This window comes from Capra hircus, chromosome 15 (genome assembly GCF_001704415.2).
Source record: "Capra hircus breed San Clemente chromosome 15, ASM170441v1, whole genome shotgun sequence".
NCBI lineage: Eukaryota > Metazoa > Chordata > Mammalia > Artiodactyla > Bovidae > Capra > Capra hircus.
This window is the reverse complement of record NC_030822.1, coordinates 42,126,977-42,145,223: the sequence shown is the minus strand read 5'-3', so window position 1 is coordinate 42,145,223 and position 18,247 is coordinate 42,126,977. Positions and strand designations below refer to the sequence as shown.

At 43.1% G+C, this 18,247-nt stretch overlaps 1 protein-coding gene across 3 annotated transcripts in view; it reads right to left on the bottom strand.

Moving 5' to 3' along the window:
• Positions 263 to 18,247, bottom strand: part of PARVA (parvin alpha) — a 168,227-nt gene continuing 150,242 nt past the window's right edge. For all 3 annotated transcript variants that reach the window (XM_018059568.1, XM_018059566.1, XM_018059567.1), the window contains exon 13: positions 263 to 2,394. In XM_018059568.1, the coding sequence (XP_017915057.1) occupies positions 2,318 to 2,394 (77 nt within the window). In that variant the 3' untranslated portion in view covers positions 263 to 2,317. The remainder of the gene's footprint in view (positions 2,395 to 18,247) is intronic.

Here is an 18,247-nt window from a genome sequence, read left to right as displayed (position 1 = left end):
ATTTGTTTTCTGATGCCTTTTACCCCCCTTCAAGAACAGTCATGTATTAGGCACGAGGTTCCATAATGTAAAGAAAAACCTCTACATGAGATGGCAGGGTTATAAAACCAGGCCCAAGCCCTGGAATTTCAGAGTAAGGTAAAGACCTTGGTCTCAAAACACCATTTTCTGACAGATTGGACCTGCTATTAAAAAAATTTCCAAGTGTTCTGATGTGTTTTCATATAGCGCATATGTAAAATATAAAAAGGAGTGCTCTTCATAAGTCACTTGTCCACTGTCCATTTGCAGCTTGAATATAAGAAAAAAGCACAAAATGGAGACAAAATTCATATAGCAAAGCACATTTAAATGAGTTCATTTCTCTTATTTCATCTGCTTTAGTATTGCTCAAGGAGACAAAGCAATTATTTATGCTGAATCGCTATCAGGAATTTAAAAAAGAGCAAACAGAAATAGCACTGTATTTAGCGTTTCTTAGTGACAAATGAAGTAGTTCACTAATTATGTAAAAAAGGATTGTATTCTTTTACACAGATTGACACAAGAGAGTACATTTTCTTTGTATCTTAAATGCTGAGTAATACTTCTTTCTTAGAGTGAAATCTCTCCAGAAATAAGTAGTATATTGAAATTATATGGGTTTTGAGTGACTGCAGCGAGACTGTAGAGTAAGAATTGATGGAGCAGGAAGGAATGTTTGGACACGACGGAAGGCCTCCCTCTGGGTGGCGTAGTTAGAGATCATGATGAATTCCTCAAATCAGAGAGGGGCTTTGTGCAACTGGGCCTCAAGTAGTGCTAAAGTAGTCACAGACATCCAGAGGTGGGGATACAGGCTGCTGTCCACCTAGCATACTTCAGAAAATTCTACAGGGAAGACACATCAGTACAAGTTATTAGCTATCCCAAGGCTTTGGTCAACTCAGAGTACAAATGTTAAATACCACAAGCCACATCCCTCGGTCTGAGGATGTCCCCCTGTATGCTAAGTGTGCAAGTATTTGCCTGACGCTTCTTGTCCTCCTAGTCACCCCTGTTCAGCCCCTTTCCTATCCCAGGCCCTGCAGGCTGAGACAACTTGAGCCCTGTATTCCAAACTTGGGTTCATGTAGAGGGGATCCATGTAACCACAAGCCCGCGGGTAACCCACGCAAGGAAACCTACTCAGATTGGGTCTAAATAACTTACATTTTTGCTTGCCTGAATTAGCCAGTAATTGCATGTGGGTAGACTTCGCCAGAAATGGTCTAAATGATCAATTAGAGGGCAAAAAGGAGTTCCTTTCTTTAAAGCTCAAGAGTCCCTGTTGAAGAGCCCTACTTCCCAAGCCCTGCTCGCATGGGCCTGTGCCCAGCTCTCTGCGGTGCCTGGGTATATTGTACATTTGCCTAACGATAATGAATCGAGGACTTATTTTGTAGGAAAATATAGGGCACTTCCATTACATGCAATCAGGCAAAAAGGCTGCAAAATGTGCCACTCCATTAATTTCAAACAGAATCCTTTCCAAATGTCACCCTGAAACCAGAATAAGGGGTTATTACAAATCTGAAGGAATTAAGCGTAATTTTCATTTGTACAAAGGAGTTGAGGGATACGGCTCCTGCCACACACACACTATTAATTGGGCTAAATTTGATTTGCCAATTTCAGTGCGAACCACCGAGTCCTGACCTAGCCTGGCTGGCGCTGAGATCAGGGGGTCCCACCGTCTTGGAGGGCGCAGGTGCACGTGCACGCATATACACACGTGCACACGCAAGTGCAGAAGGCACAGAGAGTGTGACATGACGGGCTCGCTGTTAACGAATATGGTCTTCAAAGAAGCAAAACAAACGGCAGCTTCTGGCGAGTCACGTAACCTCTCTGAGCCTCAGTTTCCTTATCTGTAAAAGGGGCTGAGAACATCATCATCAGTGGGAGTCATGAGAATGCGCAAGTTGGAGTAGTAGGTCAGAACACTTAGCGTGGTGCCCAGCCCATAGGTTACACCCATTAAATGGTAGCTCTTATCCTTTGTTTTCATCTTCTGAGGGTGGGTGGGTGGGTGGGTGGATGGGCTCTTGTGCCTAAGCTGGTTCCAGATTACACAGAAGGAAATCTGGACCTGGTACCAGGATGGGACAACCTTCACAGCCATTGTGGGGTCAGCCTCAGAGCCTAGGAGGTCAGGTCAGCCCACTGAGGTCACTTCCTTCCTGATCTCAGTTCCCACTATCTCTGGGAAAAGAGCAGCCGGACTTGGAGGGGAGCACAGAGCAGGAGACAGGAATAAGCAGGATAAGGCGCTTCCGGGGACGGTCCAGTCTGACCCTCACTCCACGTTCCGGTACTTGGTGAAGAGGTTGTACAACACTCGCAGGGTAGATTTCAGGTCACAGTTGACGATGTCTGCATAGGAAACAAAACAAAAAACACATTGCTTCAGTGGTGCCCAAATTGGCATGGGTCGTCCCTTCCTCCTGCCACCCACCATGGGTGCCCAGCATGGTCCTGGGGAGGGGTGTGCTCTCCTCTCTCCCACAGGACGTCACTGTGTGCTCTGAAGAGCCAGCTCCCTGTCCTGCTAGGACAGAAGAGCAGCCCCACAAGACAACCAGGGCCAGGTGGGTGTTGAAGGACGGGAGGGCTGTGCAGCAAGACTTCAGAGCAGGGGGCAGTGAGGGGCAGAGGTACTAGGGTGTGGGTGTTGCACCTCTCACTGAAAGACAGTGGGCCCCAGGGCACTCAGCCTTTGCCCTGGAATCAGCATCTCAGGTGTGAGGACCCTGACCTGACTCTGTCTCTGGTCTCACCTGTGTCTGGGTGCCCCTCTGCCTTTATCTGCACCACAGCGCCAGCTTGAGTGGTGGAAAGGAGGGGACAGCCTGGGGCTACAGTGGGGGATGAGGCGGTGGCTTAGGACTAAGCCACCTCTCCTTTAAGAAGGAAGGGTGGGCCCCTAGAAGGCATAGGATCCCACCTGGCAGGGGATACTTGGTAGATAGGTATCATTTGAAAGATTAAGTACAGAGCAAGGTGGCTGGGTTTGAGACTGGGAGCTGGACTCTATTATCAGGAGAATTCCACTGTGAGTCCTGAGCTTTCATGCAACCATTTCCTCCCCCTCACTTCCCCTGTCCCCTCTCTCTGTTCCTCGCTTCACTGGTCACTTTCTCTGGCTGCCTCGCGAACCCTCTGCTGATGCTGACTTCTCCACCTTCTCCCCACGAGGCTCTGCTCTGGCCCCTCTGCATTCATGACCCTGCTGGAGACCCTTCCCTGAAGAACCAGCATAGAGAAAACATAAAGAAAGGAACTCTTTGCCTACTAGAGGGCTACGTGCTTGTGTCTCTGTCACTTCAGTTGTGTCCAAGTCTTTGCGACCCTATGGGCTGTAGTCTGCCAGGCTCCTCTGTCCATGGAATTGTCCAGGCAAGAATAGGTATTGCTACGCCCTCCTCCAGGGCATCTTCCTGACCTGGGGATCATACCCGTGTCTCTTGCATCTCCTGCACTGCAGGCGGATTCTTTACCCACTGAGCCACCTGGGAAGCCCACACAGAGGTACAAACCGTGGTAATTACGAGGAAAAGTTAAAAGAAGAAAAAGGTAAAAGCCTTTCCCTTGTATATGACTATACAAGGCGGGAGAGTTGACGTTGAGGATTACCCAAGTCCAAAAAGGACAAGTGGAGGGAAATTTCAGGAGCTGGGGTGGCTGTTTCCCTTGAACTGGGTGCTAGTTACAGGTGGCTCGTGGACTATTTCACTAACCCACACTTTTATGTGCTGCTCTGTTTATGTGATATTTTTCATGCTAAAAGTTATTAGAAAAAAACCCCTAACTGTGCAGAACGTCAGATGAAGTAAATGATGTCAGAGAATAGAAAATAATAAATGCTCTAGGATTCAAAAGTGGGAGAGAGGAGGCTGAGCTGCTGTGAGAGAAGGGTTTGGGGACAAGGTCAGGGCTCCTGCAGTGGCCTGGTGAATAGGAACAGGGCTCATTCAGGACCAGCAGAGTGGGAGGCGGGGGCTCCAGTGGCTCCAGGTCTTAGCCTGGGAACCCAGGCAGTTGCGGCCACTGCCATAGTCAGGTGTGCCCAGGTCCCAGCACTGCAAAGATTAAGACCAACTGGGCCATAAGCTGAGGACCCAGGGCTTGGGAATCTCCTTAGGGCTCCCTCAACTCCTGGAAACCCTCCTGCCTGCTCCTGCCCAGGCCTCGTCTCAGTTGTACACCAATCCTGCTCCACCCTGCTGGGCTCAGACTCTGCTCCAAGTTCTCTTGCTGACAGACCAGGGGCTCAGGGACCAGCCGCCAGGCCCGGAGCGCAGCCCCCTTTCTGCTTCTGTGTTGGTTCCTGCACAGATCTGAGCCTCTAACTGGGATCCTGCCCCGTAGCTGAGACCTGCTACCTCGCCCTGCTCAGGATGAATCACTTTCTGCCAAATACAGTCCCCTGTCCTCTGGGCTAATTCCTGTCCTCCCCTTTCTGCTTGATGTTGAGTGTTCCTTAAATTCCACCCAAGTCAAAGATTAGGGCGTTAGCCTAAGGAGGAGCTGCTAGAGAGGCAGACGGGGGCAAAGGTGAGCTCAACGAGGGAGTGTGTGAAGGGGCAGGTAGGGGAACACTGAGGCCTAACTGGTTCCTGGGGCAGCAGGTTCCTAACTGGGCTCCTCAAAGCCTCTTGCCCTCTCCTGTCCATTGTACTCACTGCAGTTAGACTACTTGGTTTCTGGGTATGGTTGTGCTAGATGCACACTCCACAGTTCGTTATTCACATTTGCACAGTGTTACCATAAATAACAACATAACTCTGCTCCTAGGAGTTTTCCCTGGTAGCTGAGATGGTAAAGAATGTGCCTATAATGCAAGAGACCTGGGTTCGATCCCTGGGTCGGGAAGATCCCCTGGAATAGGGAATGGCTTCCCACTCCAGTATGCTATGGACAGAGGAGCCTGGTGGGCTATAGTCCATAGGGTCACAAAGAGTCGGACATGACTGAGTGACTAACAGGAGGTGTGCAGCTCACAGCTTGTATGGTCAGACAGCCATGTCACTTAAAGTCCAAAATCCTCATCCAAGGCTTCACAGGGCAGAAGCTGACTCCAGCCCACCTCTCCAGTCTCATGCCATGTTCTGCTCATTCACTCTGCACTGACCACACTGGCTTTCTTTTACAACCTCCCAATAGGCTGTCCTCCATTATCTCAGCCTCTGCACACACTGTTAAACATCTAGATTGTTCTTCCCAAGTAGCTAACTCCCGATCCTCTTGTAGACCTCAGCTGAAAGCACTGCCTCCTTCATGAAGTCTTTCTGACACCTGGTCTTGGTGAGGGCACTCTGTCTTATGTTCTCAAAACTCCCACACTCTTCCTTCACAGTACTCTCTCCAGTTCTAAATCAATGATTTGTGTGCTTATTTGATGAAATCTGTCTCTGCCGGGACTCTGAGCAATGTGACTGCAGAGAATTGATTGTGTTTTGCTCCAGTGCCTGGCCTGGTACCTGGCATGCACAGACCTCAGACATATTAGTGGGAGATAAATGAATGAACTGATGCTGAGGCTGAAACTCTAATACTTTGGCCACCCCATGCAAAGAGCTGACTCATTTGAAAAGACCCTGATGCTGGGGAAGATTGAGGGCAGGAGGAGAAGGGGATGACAGAGGATAAGATGTTCGGATGGCATCACTGACTCAATGGACATATGGGTTTGGGTGGACTCCGGGAAATGGTGATGGACAGGGAGGCCTGGTGTGCTGTGGTTCATGGAGTCACAAAGAGTCGGACATGACTGAGCGACTGAACTGAAATGAATGAATAATTGCCCAGTGTCCTGGAAGCCAAGAAAGAAAAATCCAGAAAGAGGGGATGACTAATAGAGCCATATGCTCCCAAGAAGGTAAGAGCTGGAAAGAGTCTCAGGGGACATGGTCCTACTGGTGGCTTGAGAGAGAGCATGGCCACGTGTAGGTGGAGGCAAAGTGTTCACAGCAGAATGAGCAGTGGCGTGGGTGCAAAGGAGGAACTTGGGAGCCTGATGAAGGACAGACACGGATGGAGATGACAGGATTTGTTTTTCTCTTTTAAAGATAGGTGAGTTCTAAGGTTGCTTGAGAAAGAAAATGGCCAATATGAGAAAAGGTTTCAAAATGCCCATTTAACCTAACTAATTTTATTTCTTCTTTTATTGAAGTAAGTTGGTTTATAATATTACATTAGTTTCAGGTGTACAACACAGTGATTCAACATTTTCATAGACATACTCCATTTAAAGTCACTAAAAACAATGGCTATATCTTCCTGTGCTGTGGAGTATATCCTTGTTGCTTATTTATTTTATACATAGTAGTTTGTGTCTGTTAATCCCCTACCACTATCTTGTTCTCCCTCCTTCCCTTTCCCTCCTGGTAACCACTAGTTTGTTCTCATATCTGTGAGTCTCTGTTCTGTTGTATTCATTCATTTATTTTTTTAGATTCTACATATAAGGGAGATCATACAGTATTTGTCTGTCTTTATCTAGCTTATTTCACTAAGCATAATATTCTGTAGGTCTGTCTATGTTGTTGAAAATGACAGTATTTCATTTGTCTTTATGGCTGAGTAGTATTCCATATTCATTTACCACATTTTCTTAATCCATTGATTTGTTGATGAGCACTTGGGTTGCTTCCATGTCTTGGCTATTGTAAATAGTGCTGCTGTGAACATCAGGTGCATGTATCTTTTTGAACTAGAGATTTCATCTTTTCTAGTTACATACCCAGCAGTGGAATTGCTAGATCATATTGTAGTTCATGTGAAGAGTTGACTCATTGGAAAAGACTCTGATGCTGGGAGGGGTTGGGGACAGGAAGAGAAGGGGACGACAGAGGATGAGATGGCTGGATGGCATCACTGACTCGATGGACGTGAGTCTGAGTGAATTCTGGGAGCTGGTGATGGACAGGGAGGCCTGGCAGGCTGTGATTTCATGGGGTTGGTTGCAAAGAGCTGGACACAGCTGAGCGACTGAACTGAACTGAACTGACTGTAGTTCAACTTTTAGTTTTTAAGGAAGCTCCATACTATTTTTCATCAGTTCAATCGCTCAGTCATATCCAACTCTTTGTGACCCCATGGACTGCAGCATGCCAGGCTTCCCTGTCAATCACCAACCCTGGAAGCTTGCTCAAACTCATGTCCATTGAGTCGGTGATGTCATCCAACCCTCTCATCCTCTATCGTCCCCTTCTCCTCCTGCCTTCAATCTTTCCCAACATTAAGGTCTTTTTCAATGAATCAGTTCTTCGCATCAGGTGGTCAAAGTATTGGAGTTTCAGCTTCAGCATCAGTCCTTCCAATGAATATTCAGGACTGATTTCATTTAGGATTGACTGGTTGGATCTCCTTGCAGTCCAAGGGACTCTCAAAGAGTCTTCTCCAACACCACAGTTCAAAAACATCAGTTCTTCCGGGCTCAGCTTTCTTTATAGTCCAACGCATATTCATACATGACTACTGGAAAAACCATAGCTTTGACTAGACGGACCTTTGTTGGCAAAGCAATGTCTCTGCTTTTTAACATGCTGTCTAGGTTGGTCACAGCTTTTCTTCCAAGGAGCAAGTGTGTTTTAATTTCATGGCTGCAGTTACCATCTTCAGGGATTTTGGAGCCCCCCAAAACAAAGTGCTTACTTCAGCAGCACATACACTATTTTCCATAGTGGCTTCAGTAACTTATATTCCTACCAGCAGTGTAGAAGGGTTCCCTTTTCATCCTTTCCAGCATTTACTATTTGCAGATATTTTCCTGATAGCCATTCTGAGAGGTGTGAGGTGCTATCTCTGTTATTCTGATTTGCATTTCTCAGATTAGTGATGCTGAGCATCTTTTCATGTGCTTGTTTCCCATCTGTATATCTTCTTTTAAAAATGTCTGTTCAGGTCTTCTGCTCATCTTTTAATCAGGTTGCTTGACTTTTTGCTATTGAGTTGTATGAGCTACTTATATATTTTGGATGGTGGTTTAGTCACTCAGTTGTGTCTGACACTTTGTAATCCCATGGACTGTAGCCCGCCAGGCTCATCTGTCCATGGGATTTTCCAGGCAAAAATACTGGAGTGGGTTGCCATTTCCTTGTTCAGGGGAACTTAGCAACCCAGGGATTGAACGCAGGTCTCCTGCATTGCAGGCAGTCTCCTGCATTGTAGTCAGATTCTTTACCAGCTGATCTGCCAGGGGATCCTCTAGTAATCACTTACTGGTAATACAATTTGAAAATATTTTCTCCGATTCAGTAGGTTGTGTTTTTTTTTGGTCAATGTTTCTTTTGATGTGCAAGCTTTTAAATTCAAGTCCCATTTATTTATTTTTGCTTTTGTTTCTTTCCTGTTAGGAGAGAGATCTACAAAAATCTACTACAATCTGTCAAAGAATATCAAAGAATATTTGGCCTGTGTTCTGCTGTAGGAGTTTTACAGTTTCAGGTTTTAAATTTAGGTTTTTAATCCACTTTGAGCTTATTTTTGTACACAATATGAACAAATGTTCTAATTTCTTTCTTTTACATGTAGCTGTCCAGTTTTCCCAGTACAAGTTACTGAAGAGACTGTCTTTTCTCCTTTTCTCCATTGTACATTTTTGCCTCCTTTGTTGTAGATAAACTGAGCACAAGTCTGTGGGTTTATTTCTGGGCTCTCTACTCTGTTCCACTGATATATATGTCATTTTTATTACTGTAGCTTTGCAATGTAAAGTTATAGCAAATGATTCCCCCAGATTTGTTCTTTATTCTCAAGATTACCTTGGCAATGTGGGGAGTTTTGTGGTTACATATAAATTTTAGGATTATTTTTTCTAGTTCTGTGAAAAATGTTATGAGTATTTTGGAAGAGATTATGTTAAATCTATAATTGCTTTGCGTGGTATGGACATCTTAACTATTAATTCTTCCAATCCATGAACATGGAATATCTTTCCATTTCTTTGTATCATCTTCAATTTCCTTCATAAGTGTTTCACGGTTTTCAAATTATAGAACTTTCACTTCCTACAACTTTACTGAATTCATTTATTAGTTCTAGTAGTTTTTTGGTGGAGACTTTAGGGTTTTCAAAATATAGTATCATGTCATCTACAAAGGTGATAACACCTTTGTAGTTTTCTTCCTGTCCAGTTGGATACTTTTTATTTCTCTCTTCTGACTGCTATGGCTAGGACTTCCAACACTGTGTTAACTAGAAGTGATGAAAATGGGCATCCTTGTCTTATTCCAGATTTTGGAGAAAAAGCTTTTTAGCGTTTCACTGTTGAGTATGGAGTTAACTGTGGGTTTATCATGTTGTTCAGTTGCTCAGTTGTGTATGACTCTTTACAACCCCATGAACTGCAGCATGCCAGGCTTCTTTATCCTTCACTAACTCCCAGAGTTTGCTCAAACTCATGTCCATTGAGTCGATGATGCCATCCAGCCGTCTCATCCTCTGTCGTTCCTTCTCCTCCTGCCTTCAATCTTTCCCAGCATCAGGTCTTTTCCAATGAATCCACTCTTTGCATCAGGTGGCCAAAGTATTGGAGCTTCAGCTTCAGTCCTTCCAATGAATATTCAGGGTTGATTTCCTTTAGGATTGACTGGTTTGATCTCCTTGTTGTCCAGGGAATTCTCAACAGTCTTCTCCAGCACCACAGTTCAAAAACATCAATTCTTTGGCACTCAGCTTTTTGTATGGTCCAACTCTCACATGCATACAGAACTACTGGAAAAACTATACTTTTGACTAGATGAACTTTTGTGCGCAAAGTGATGTCTCTGCTTTTTATATGCTGTCTATGTTTGTCATAGTTTTTCTTCCAAGGAGCAAACATCTATTAATTTCCTGGCTGCAGTCACTGTCTCTAGTGATTTTGGAGCTCCCCAAAATAAAGTCCATCACTGTTTCCATTGTTTCCCCATCTATTTGCCATGATGTGATGGGAACGGATGTCATGATCTTAGTTTTTGGAATGCTAAGTTTTAGGCCAGCTTTTTCACTCACGTCTTTCATCTTCATCAAGAGACTCTTTAGTTCCTTTTCACTTTTGGTCATTAGGGTGGTATCATTTGTGTATATGAGGTTAGTGATATTTCTCCTGGAAATCTTGATTCCAGTTTGTGATTCATCCAGCTCAGCATTTCTCATGATGTACTCTGCATGTAAGTTAAATAAGCAGGGTGACAATGTATAGCCTTGAGATACTCCTTTCCCAATTTGAAACCAGTCCATTGTTCCATGTCTGGTTCTAACTGTGGTTCTTTGACCTGCATATAGGTTTCTCAGGAAGCAGGTAATGTGGTCTGGTATTCCCATCTCTTGAAGAAGTTTCCACAGTTTGTTGTGATCCACACAGTCAAAGGCTTTAGCGTAGTCAATGAAGCAGAAGTAGATGTTTTTCTGGAATTCTCTTGCTTCTTCTATAATCCAACAGACATGGACAATTGGCCTTTTCTAAATCCATGTTGTACATGTGGAAGTTCTCTGTCACGTACTGCTGAAGCCTAGTTTGAAGGATTTTGAGCACTACCTTCCTAGCATGTGAAATGAGAGGATAATTGTGCAGCAGTTTGAACATTCTTTGGCATTGCCTTTCTTTGGGATTGGAATGAAAACCAACCTCTTCCAATCCTGTGACCACTGCTGAGTTTTCCAAATTTGCTGCTATATTGAGTGCAGCACTTTCACAGCATCATCTTTTAGGATTTGAAATAGTTCAACTGGAATTCCATCACCTCCACTAGCTTTGTTCATTGTAATGCTTTCTAAGGCCCACTTGACTTCATACTCCAGGATGTCTGGCTCTAGGTGAGTGACCACACCATTGTGGTTATCCAGGCCATTAAGACCTTTTCTGTACAGTTCTGTGTATTTCTGCCACCGCTTCTTACTCTCTTCTGCTTCTGTTAGGTCCTTACTGTTTCTGTCCTTTATCATGCCCATCTTTACATGAAATGTTCCCTTGTTATCTCTAATTTTCTTAAAGAGATCTCTAGTTTTTCCTGTTCTATTGTTTTTTTCCATTTCTTTGCATTGTTCACTTAAAAAGGCTTTCTTATCGTAAATCACCTTTATTGTATCAAGATATGTTCCTTCTATACCAACTTTGAGAATTTTTTTTATCATGAATGGATGTTGAATATTGTCAAATAGTGGCACAGAGGTTAAAGCATCTGCCTGCAATGTGGGAGACCTGGGTTCGATCCCTGGGTTGGGAAGATCCCCTGGAGAAGGAAATGGCAACCCACTCCAGTATTCTTGCCTGGAGAATCCCATTGAGGGAGGAGCTTGGTGAGCTACAGCCCATGGGTCGCAAAGAGTCGGACAGGACTGAGTGACTTCACTTTCACTTTCACCTTTTGTGTCTACTGAGATGATCATATGATTTTTATCCTTCCTTTTTTTAATGTGATGTAGCACATTGATTTAGGGATACTGAGGAACAAAGCTAGTGGAGGTGATGGAATTCCAGTTGAGCTATTTCAAATCCTGAAAGATGATGCTGTTGAAGTGCTGCACTCAATATGCCAGCAAAGTTGGAAAATTCAGCAGTGGCCACAGGACTGGAAAAGGTCAGTTTTAATTGCAATCACAAAGAAAGGCAATGCCAAAGAATGCTCAAACTACCGCACAATTGCATTCATCTCACATGCTAGTAAAGTAATGCTCAAAATTCTCCAAGCCAGGCTTCAGCAATACATGAACCATGGTTTTAGAAAAGGCAGAGGAACCAGAGATCAAATTGCCAACATCCGCTGGATCATGGAAAAAGCAAGAGAGTTCCAGAAAAACATCTATTTCTGCTTTATTGACTATGCCAAAGCCTTTGACTGTGTGGATCACAATCAACTGTGGAAAATTCTGAAAGAGATGGGAATACCAGACCACCTGACCTGCCTCTTGAGAAATCTGTATGCAGGTCAGAAAGCAACAGTTAGAACTGGACATGGAATAACAAACTGGTTCCAAATAGGAAAAGGAGTACGTCAAGGCTGTATCTTGTCACCCTGCTTATTTAGCTTCTATGCAGAGTACATCATGAGAAATGCTGGACTGGAAGAAACACAAGCCGGAATCAAGATTGCTGGGACAAATATCAATAACCTCAGATATGCAGATGATACCACCCTTATGGCAGAACATGAAGAGGAGCTAAAAAGCCTCTTGATGAAAGTGAAAGAGGAGAGCGAAAAAGTTGGCCTAAAGCTCAACATTCAGAAAACGAAGATCATGGCATCTGGTCCTATCACTTTATGGGAAATAGATGGGGAAACAGTGGAAACAGTGTCAGACTTTATTTTTTGGGGCTCCAGAATCACTGCAGATGATGACTGCAGCCATGAAATTAAAAGATGCTTACTCCTTGGAAGAAAAGTTATGACCAACCTAGATAGCATATTCAAAAGCAGAGACATTACTTTGCCGACTAAGGTCCATCTAGTCAAGGCTATGGTTTTTCCTGTGGTCATGTATGGATGTGAGAGTTGGACTGTGAAGAAGGCTGAGCCCGAAGAATTGATGCTTTTGAACTGTGGTGTTGGAGAAGACTCTTGAGAGTCCCTTGGACTGCAAGGAGATCCAACCAGTCCATTCTGAAGGAGATCAACTCTGGGATTTCTTTGGAAGGAATGATACTAAAGCTGAAACTCCAGTACTTTGGCCACCTTGTGAGAAGAGTTGACTCACTGGAAAAAACTCTGATGCTGGGAGGGTTTGGGGGCAGGAGGAGAAGGGGATGACCGAGGATGAGATGGCTGGATGGCATCACTGACTCGATGGACGTGAGTCTGAGAGAACTCCAGGAGATGGTGATGGACAGGGAGGCCTGGCGTGCTGCGATTCATGGGGTCGCAAAGAGTCGGACACGACTGAGCAACTGAACTGAACTGAACCATCCTTGCATTCCTGGGGTAAATCCCATTTAATTTGGGAATTTTTATATTGTTGAATTTGGGTAATATTTTTGTCATGAATTTTTACGTATATTTATCTTAGATATTGGCCTGTAATTTTTTATTTTTTGTAGTATCTTTGCCTGATTTTGGTATCCGGGTCATGATGACCTGGTAGAATGAATTTATGAATGCCCTCCTCTCTTCGGTGTTTTTTAACAGTTGAGAAGGATGATATAAGTTCTTTGCGCTATACAGTAGGACCTTGTTCTTTATCCATTCCATATATAATAGCTTACCTCTGCTAACTTGAACCTCCTACTTCATCTCTTCCCCAGCCCCCTCTACCTTGGCAACCACAAGTCTGTTCTCTATGAGTCTGTTTGTTTTGTAGATATGTTTATTTGTGCCATATTTTAGATTCCATATATAAGTGATTACATATGGTACTTATTTTTCTTTTTTCTGACTTCACTTGGTGTGATAATCTCTAGTTGTGCCTGTGTTGCTGCCAAGGGAATCATTCCTTTTTACGGCTGAGTAGTATTCCATTGTATATTGATATATGTATGGATTCTTCTTTATTCATTCGCTGTCAATGGACATTTAGGTTATTTCCATGTCTTGGCTACTATGAAGAGTGCTGCTGTGAACACAGGGGTGCATGTATCTCTTTGGATTATAGTTTTGTCCAGAAATATTCTGAGGAGTGAGACTGCTGGGTCATACGGTAATTCTGTTTTTTTTGTTCTCCGAGGAACCTCCATACTGTTTCCCATAGTGGCTGTACCAACTTACATTCCCACCAGAGTGCAGGAGAGTTCCCTTTTCTCCACATCCTCTCCAGCATTTGTTATGTGTGGAGTTTTAAAAATAATTTTATTTACTTATCCATTATTTTTGGCTGTGGTGGGTCTTTGTTGCTGTGCAGGGGCTTTTCTCCAGCTGCGGTGCACAGGCTCCTCATTGTGGTGGCCCCTCTTGCTGCAGGGCACACAAGCTTCAGCAGTGTAGCACGTGGGTTCAGCAGTAGCAGATCCAGGGCTCTGGAGCACAGGCTCACTAGTTGCGGTGCATGGACTTAGTCACTCTGCGGCACATGGGCTCTTCCCCGATCAGGGACTGAACGCGTGTCTTCTGCATTAGCAGGTGGATTCCTTACCACTGACTGAGCCACAAGGGAGTTTTTAATGATGGCCATTCTGACTGGTGTGAAGTGGTACCTCACTGTAGTTCTGACTCGCATTTCTCTAGTCATTAGCAAGACTGAGCATCTTTCCATGTGTCTTGACCATTGTTATTTCTTCTCTGGAGAAAGATCTGTTTAGGTCTTCTACCCATTTTTGGATTGCATTGTTTGTTTTTTGTTGTTCTTGAGCTGTATGAGCTGCTGTGTATTTTGGTAATTACACGCCTTTGTCAGTCACATCACTTGCAAATATTTTCTCCTATTTTGTACATTGTCTTTTAAAAAATGGTTTCCTTTTCTATGCAGAAGCTTGTAAGTTTGGTTAGGACCCATTTGTGTATTTTTGTTTTTACTTCTATTGCCTTGGGAGACTGACCTAAGAAAACACTGGTACGAATTAAGTCAGAGTATGTTGTGCCTATGATCTCTCTAGGAATTTTATGGTGTCATGTTTTATGTTTAAGTCTTTAAGCCATTTTGAGTTTGTTTTTGTGTATGGTGAGAAGGTGTGTTCTAACTTCACTGACTTATATGCAGCCCTTCAACTTTCCCAACACCATTTGTTAAAGAGACTGTCTTTAATTCCCATAGTATATCCTCGCTTCCTTTATCAAAAATAAAGTTACTGAGGTGTTTGGGTTTATTTCTGGGTGCTCTATTCTGTTCCATTGATCCATCTGGCTGTTTCTGTGCCAGTACCACACTGTCTTCAATTACTGAAACTTTGTAGTAACCAAAAGTCTGGGAGGATTATGCCTTCTGTTTTGTTCTTTTTCTTCAGAATTGTTTTGGCAATCATGGATCTTTTATGATTTCACATACATTTTAGGATTATTTGTTCTCATTCTTTGAAATATGTCATGAGTGACAGGATTGTATTAAACCTGGAGATTTCTTTGGGTTGCGTGGAGAAGGAAATGGCAACTCACTCCAGTATCCTTGCCTAGAGAACTCTATGGACAGAGGAGCCTGGTGGACTACAGTCCATGGGGTTGCAAAGAGTCCGACATGACCGAGCAACTAACACACACACTTGGGTTGTATGGCCATTTTAACAATATAAATTCTTCGAATCCAAGGGCATGGGATATCTCTCCACTTCTCTGAATCATCTTCAATTTCCTTTATTGATGTTTTATAGTCATCAGTGTATAAGTCTTCCATTTCTTTTGTAAGGTTTATTTCTAAGTATTTCTCTTTTGGGAATTCAACTTTGAATGGTATTTTTTTTTTAATGCTGCTTCTAGAATATTTATCTTAAATTTTATTTATCTATGTATTTCTGGCTGTGCTGGATCTTCACTGCTGTATGCAGGCTTTCTCTACTCGTGGCAAGCAGGGGCTCCTCTCTAGCTGCAGTGCATGGGCTTCCGAGGGTGCTGGCTTCCCTTGTTGTGCAGCATGGGCTCTAGGGCTCTCAGACTTCAGTAGTTGTGGCACATGGGCTCAGCTACCCTATGGCATGCGGAATCTTCCTGAACTAGGGATCGAGCCTGTGTCCTTTGCATTGGCAGGTGGATTCCCAACCACCGGGCCACTATGAAAGTCTGGTACTGTTTTTCACATTCCCTTTCTGATATTTCATTGTTAGTGTAAACAAATGCAATTGACTTCTGTACGTTAATCTAATATCCTGCTACCTTGCTGAATTTGTTTATCAGTTCTAGTAGTTTTTGTGTGTAGTCTTTAAGGGTTTTCTATATATAGAGAATCGTGACATCTGCATGTAATGACGATTTTACCTCTTCCTTCCCATTTGGATAACTTTTATTTCTTTTTCTCATCTGATTGCTGTGGTTGGCAGGACTTCCAATACTATGTTGATTAAAAGAGGTGAAAGTGTATGTCCTTGTTCCAGATTTTAGCAGGAAGACTTTTAGCTTTTCATTATTGAGTATTATATTGACTATAGATTTGTCATGAATAGCTTTTATTATGTTGAGAGATGATCCCCCAATACCCACATTGGTAAGAGTTTTTAACATGAATGGATGTTGACTATTATCATATGCTTCTTTGGCATCTGTTGAGATGATCATGTGGTTTTTGTCTTTTCTTTTGTATGCGGTGTATCACATTGACCAATTTGCATACGCTGAAGCATCCTTGTGTACTGGGGATAAATCCATTTGGTTGTGGTCTATGATCTTTTTCATATGCTGTTGGATTCAGTTTGCTAATGTTTTGATGAGAATTTTTACATCTATATTCATCAAAGATAATAGCCTGTGGTTTTCTTTTTTGGTAGTATCTTTATCAGGTATTGGTATCAGGGTGATGGTGGCTTCAGACAATGTCTTTGGGAGAGTTCCCCCCTCTTCAGTTTTTTGGAGGAGTTTGAGAAGGATTGGTGTAAGTTCTCCTTTGTTTGGTAGAATTGCCTCTGAAGCCATCTGGTCCTGGAATTTATTTGTACGGAGTTTTAAAATGACAGATTCTGTTTCATCTCTGGACTTCCCTGGTGACTCAGTGGTAAAGAATCCACCTACCAGTTTGGAAGACACAGGTTTGATCTCTGGGCCGGGAAGATATTCTAGAGAAGGAAATGGCAACTCACTCCTGTATTCTTGCCTGGCAAATCTCATGGACATAGGAGCCTGGTGGGCTCTAGTCCATGGCATCACCAAAGAGTAGGATGTGACTCAGCAACTAAACAACAACAACAAAAATTTTATCCCGAGTGATAGGTCAGTTCAAACTGTCTTTTTGATTGAATTTTTGTGGGCTTTCTATTTCTAGAAACTTGTCCATTTCTTCTAGGTTGTCAAATTTGTTTGCATATCATTGTCTCTAGTGAATCAGTTATAAATATATATATTGCTATTGTTCTGCCGCTTAGTTGCGTACAACTCTTTGTGATTTCATGAATGGCAGCACGCCAGGCTTGCCTATCCTTCACTATCTTCTGGAGATTAAATCAGACTCATATCCATTGAGTCAGTGATGCCATCCAACCATCTTATCACCCCCTTCTCCTCTTGCCCTCAATTTTTTCCAGAATCCGGGTCTTTTCCAATGAATCTGCTCTTTACATCAGGTGGCCAAAGTATTGGAGCGTCAATTAATATTCAGGACTGATTTCCTCTAGGACTGACTGGTTTGATCTCCTTGTTCAGGGGACTCTCAAGAGTCTTCTTCAACACTACAGTTGGAAAGCATCAGTTCTTCAGTGCTCAGCCTTCTTTATGGTCCAACTCTCACATCTGTACATAACTACTGGAAAAACCATAGCTTTGATTAGATGGACTTTTGTTGGCAAAGTGATGTCTCTGCTTTTTAATATGCTGTCTAGGTTTGTCATTGCTTTTCTTCTAAGGAGCAAATGTCTTTTAACGTTGTGGCTACAGTCACTGTCCACAGTGATTTTGGAGCCTAAGGAAATAGTCTGTCACTGTTTCCACTGTTTTCCCATCTATTTGCCATGAAGTGATAGGACTGGATGCCATGATCTTAGCTTTTTGAATGTTGAGTTTTAGGCCAGCTTTTTCACTCTTCTCTTTTAACTTCATTAAGAGGCTCTTTAGTTCCTCTTCACTTTCTGCCATTAAAGTAGTATCATCTGCATATCTGAAGTTGTTGATATTTTTACCGGCAATCTTGATTCCAGCTTGTGTTTCTTCCAGCCCAGCGTTTCTCATGATGTACTCTGCATATAAGTTAAATAAGCAGGGTGACAATATACAGCCTTGATGTACTCCTTTCCTGATTTGGAACCAGTCTGTTGTTCCGTGTCCAGTTCTAACTGTTGCTTCTTGACCTGCATACAGGTTTCTCAGGAGGTAGGTAAGGTGGTCTGGTTCCCATCTCTTTAAGAAGTTTCCACAGTTAGTTGTGATCCACATAGTCAAAGGCTTTAGCATAGTCAATGAAGCTGAAGTAGATGTTTTTCTGTAATTCTCTTGCTTTTTCTGTGATCCAACAGATGTTGGCAATTTGATCTCTGGTTGTTCTGCTTTTTCTAAAACCATCTTGTACATGTGGAAGTTCTCAGTTCATATACTGTGAAGCCTAGCTTGAAGAATTTGGGGCATTATCTTGCTAGCATGCGAAATAAGTGCAATTGTGTGGTAGTGTGAACATTCTTTCCCATTGCTGTTCTTTGAGATTGGAATGAAAACTGACCTCTTCCAGTCCTGTGATCACTGTTGAGTTT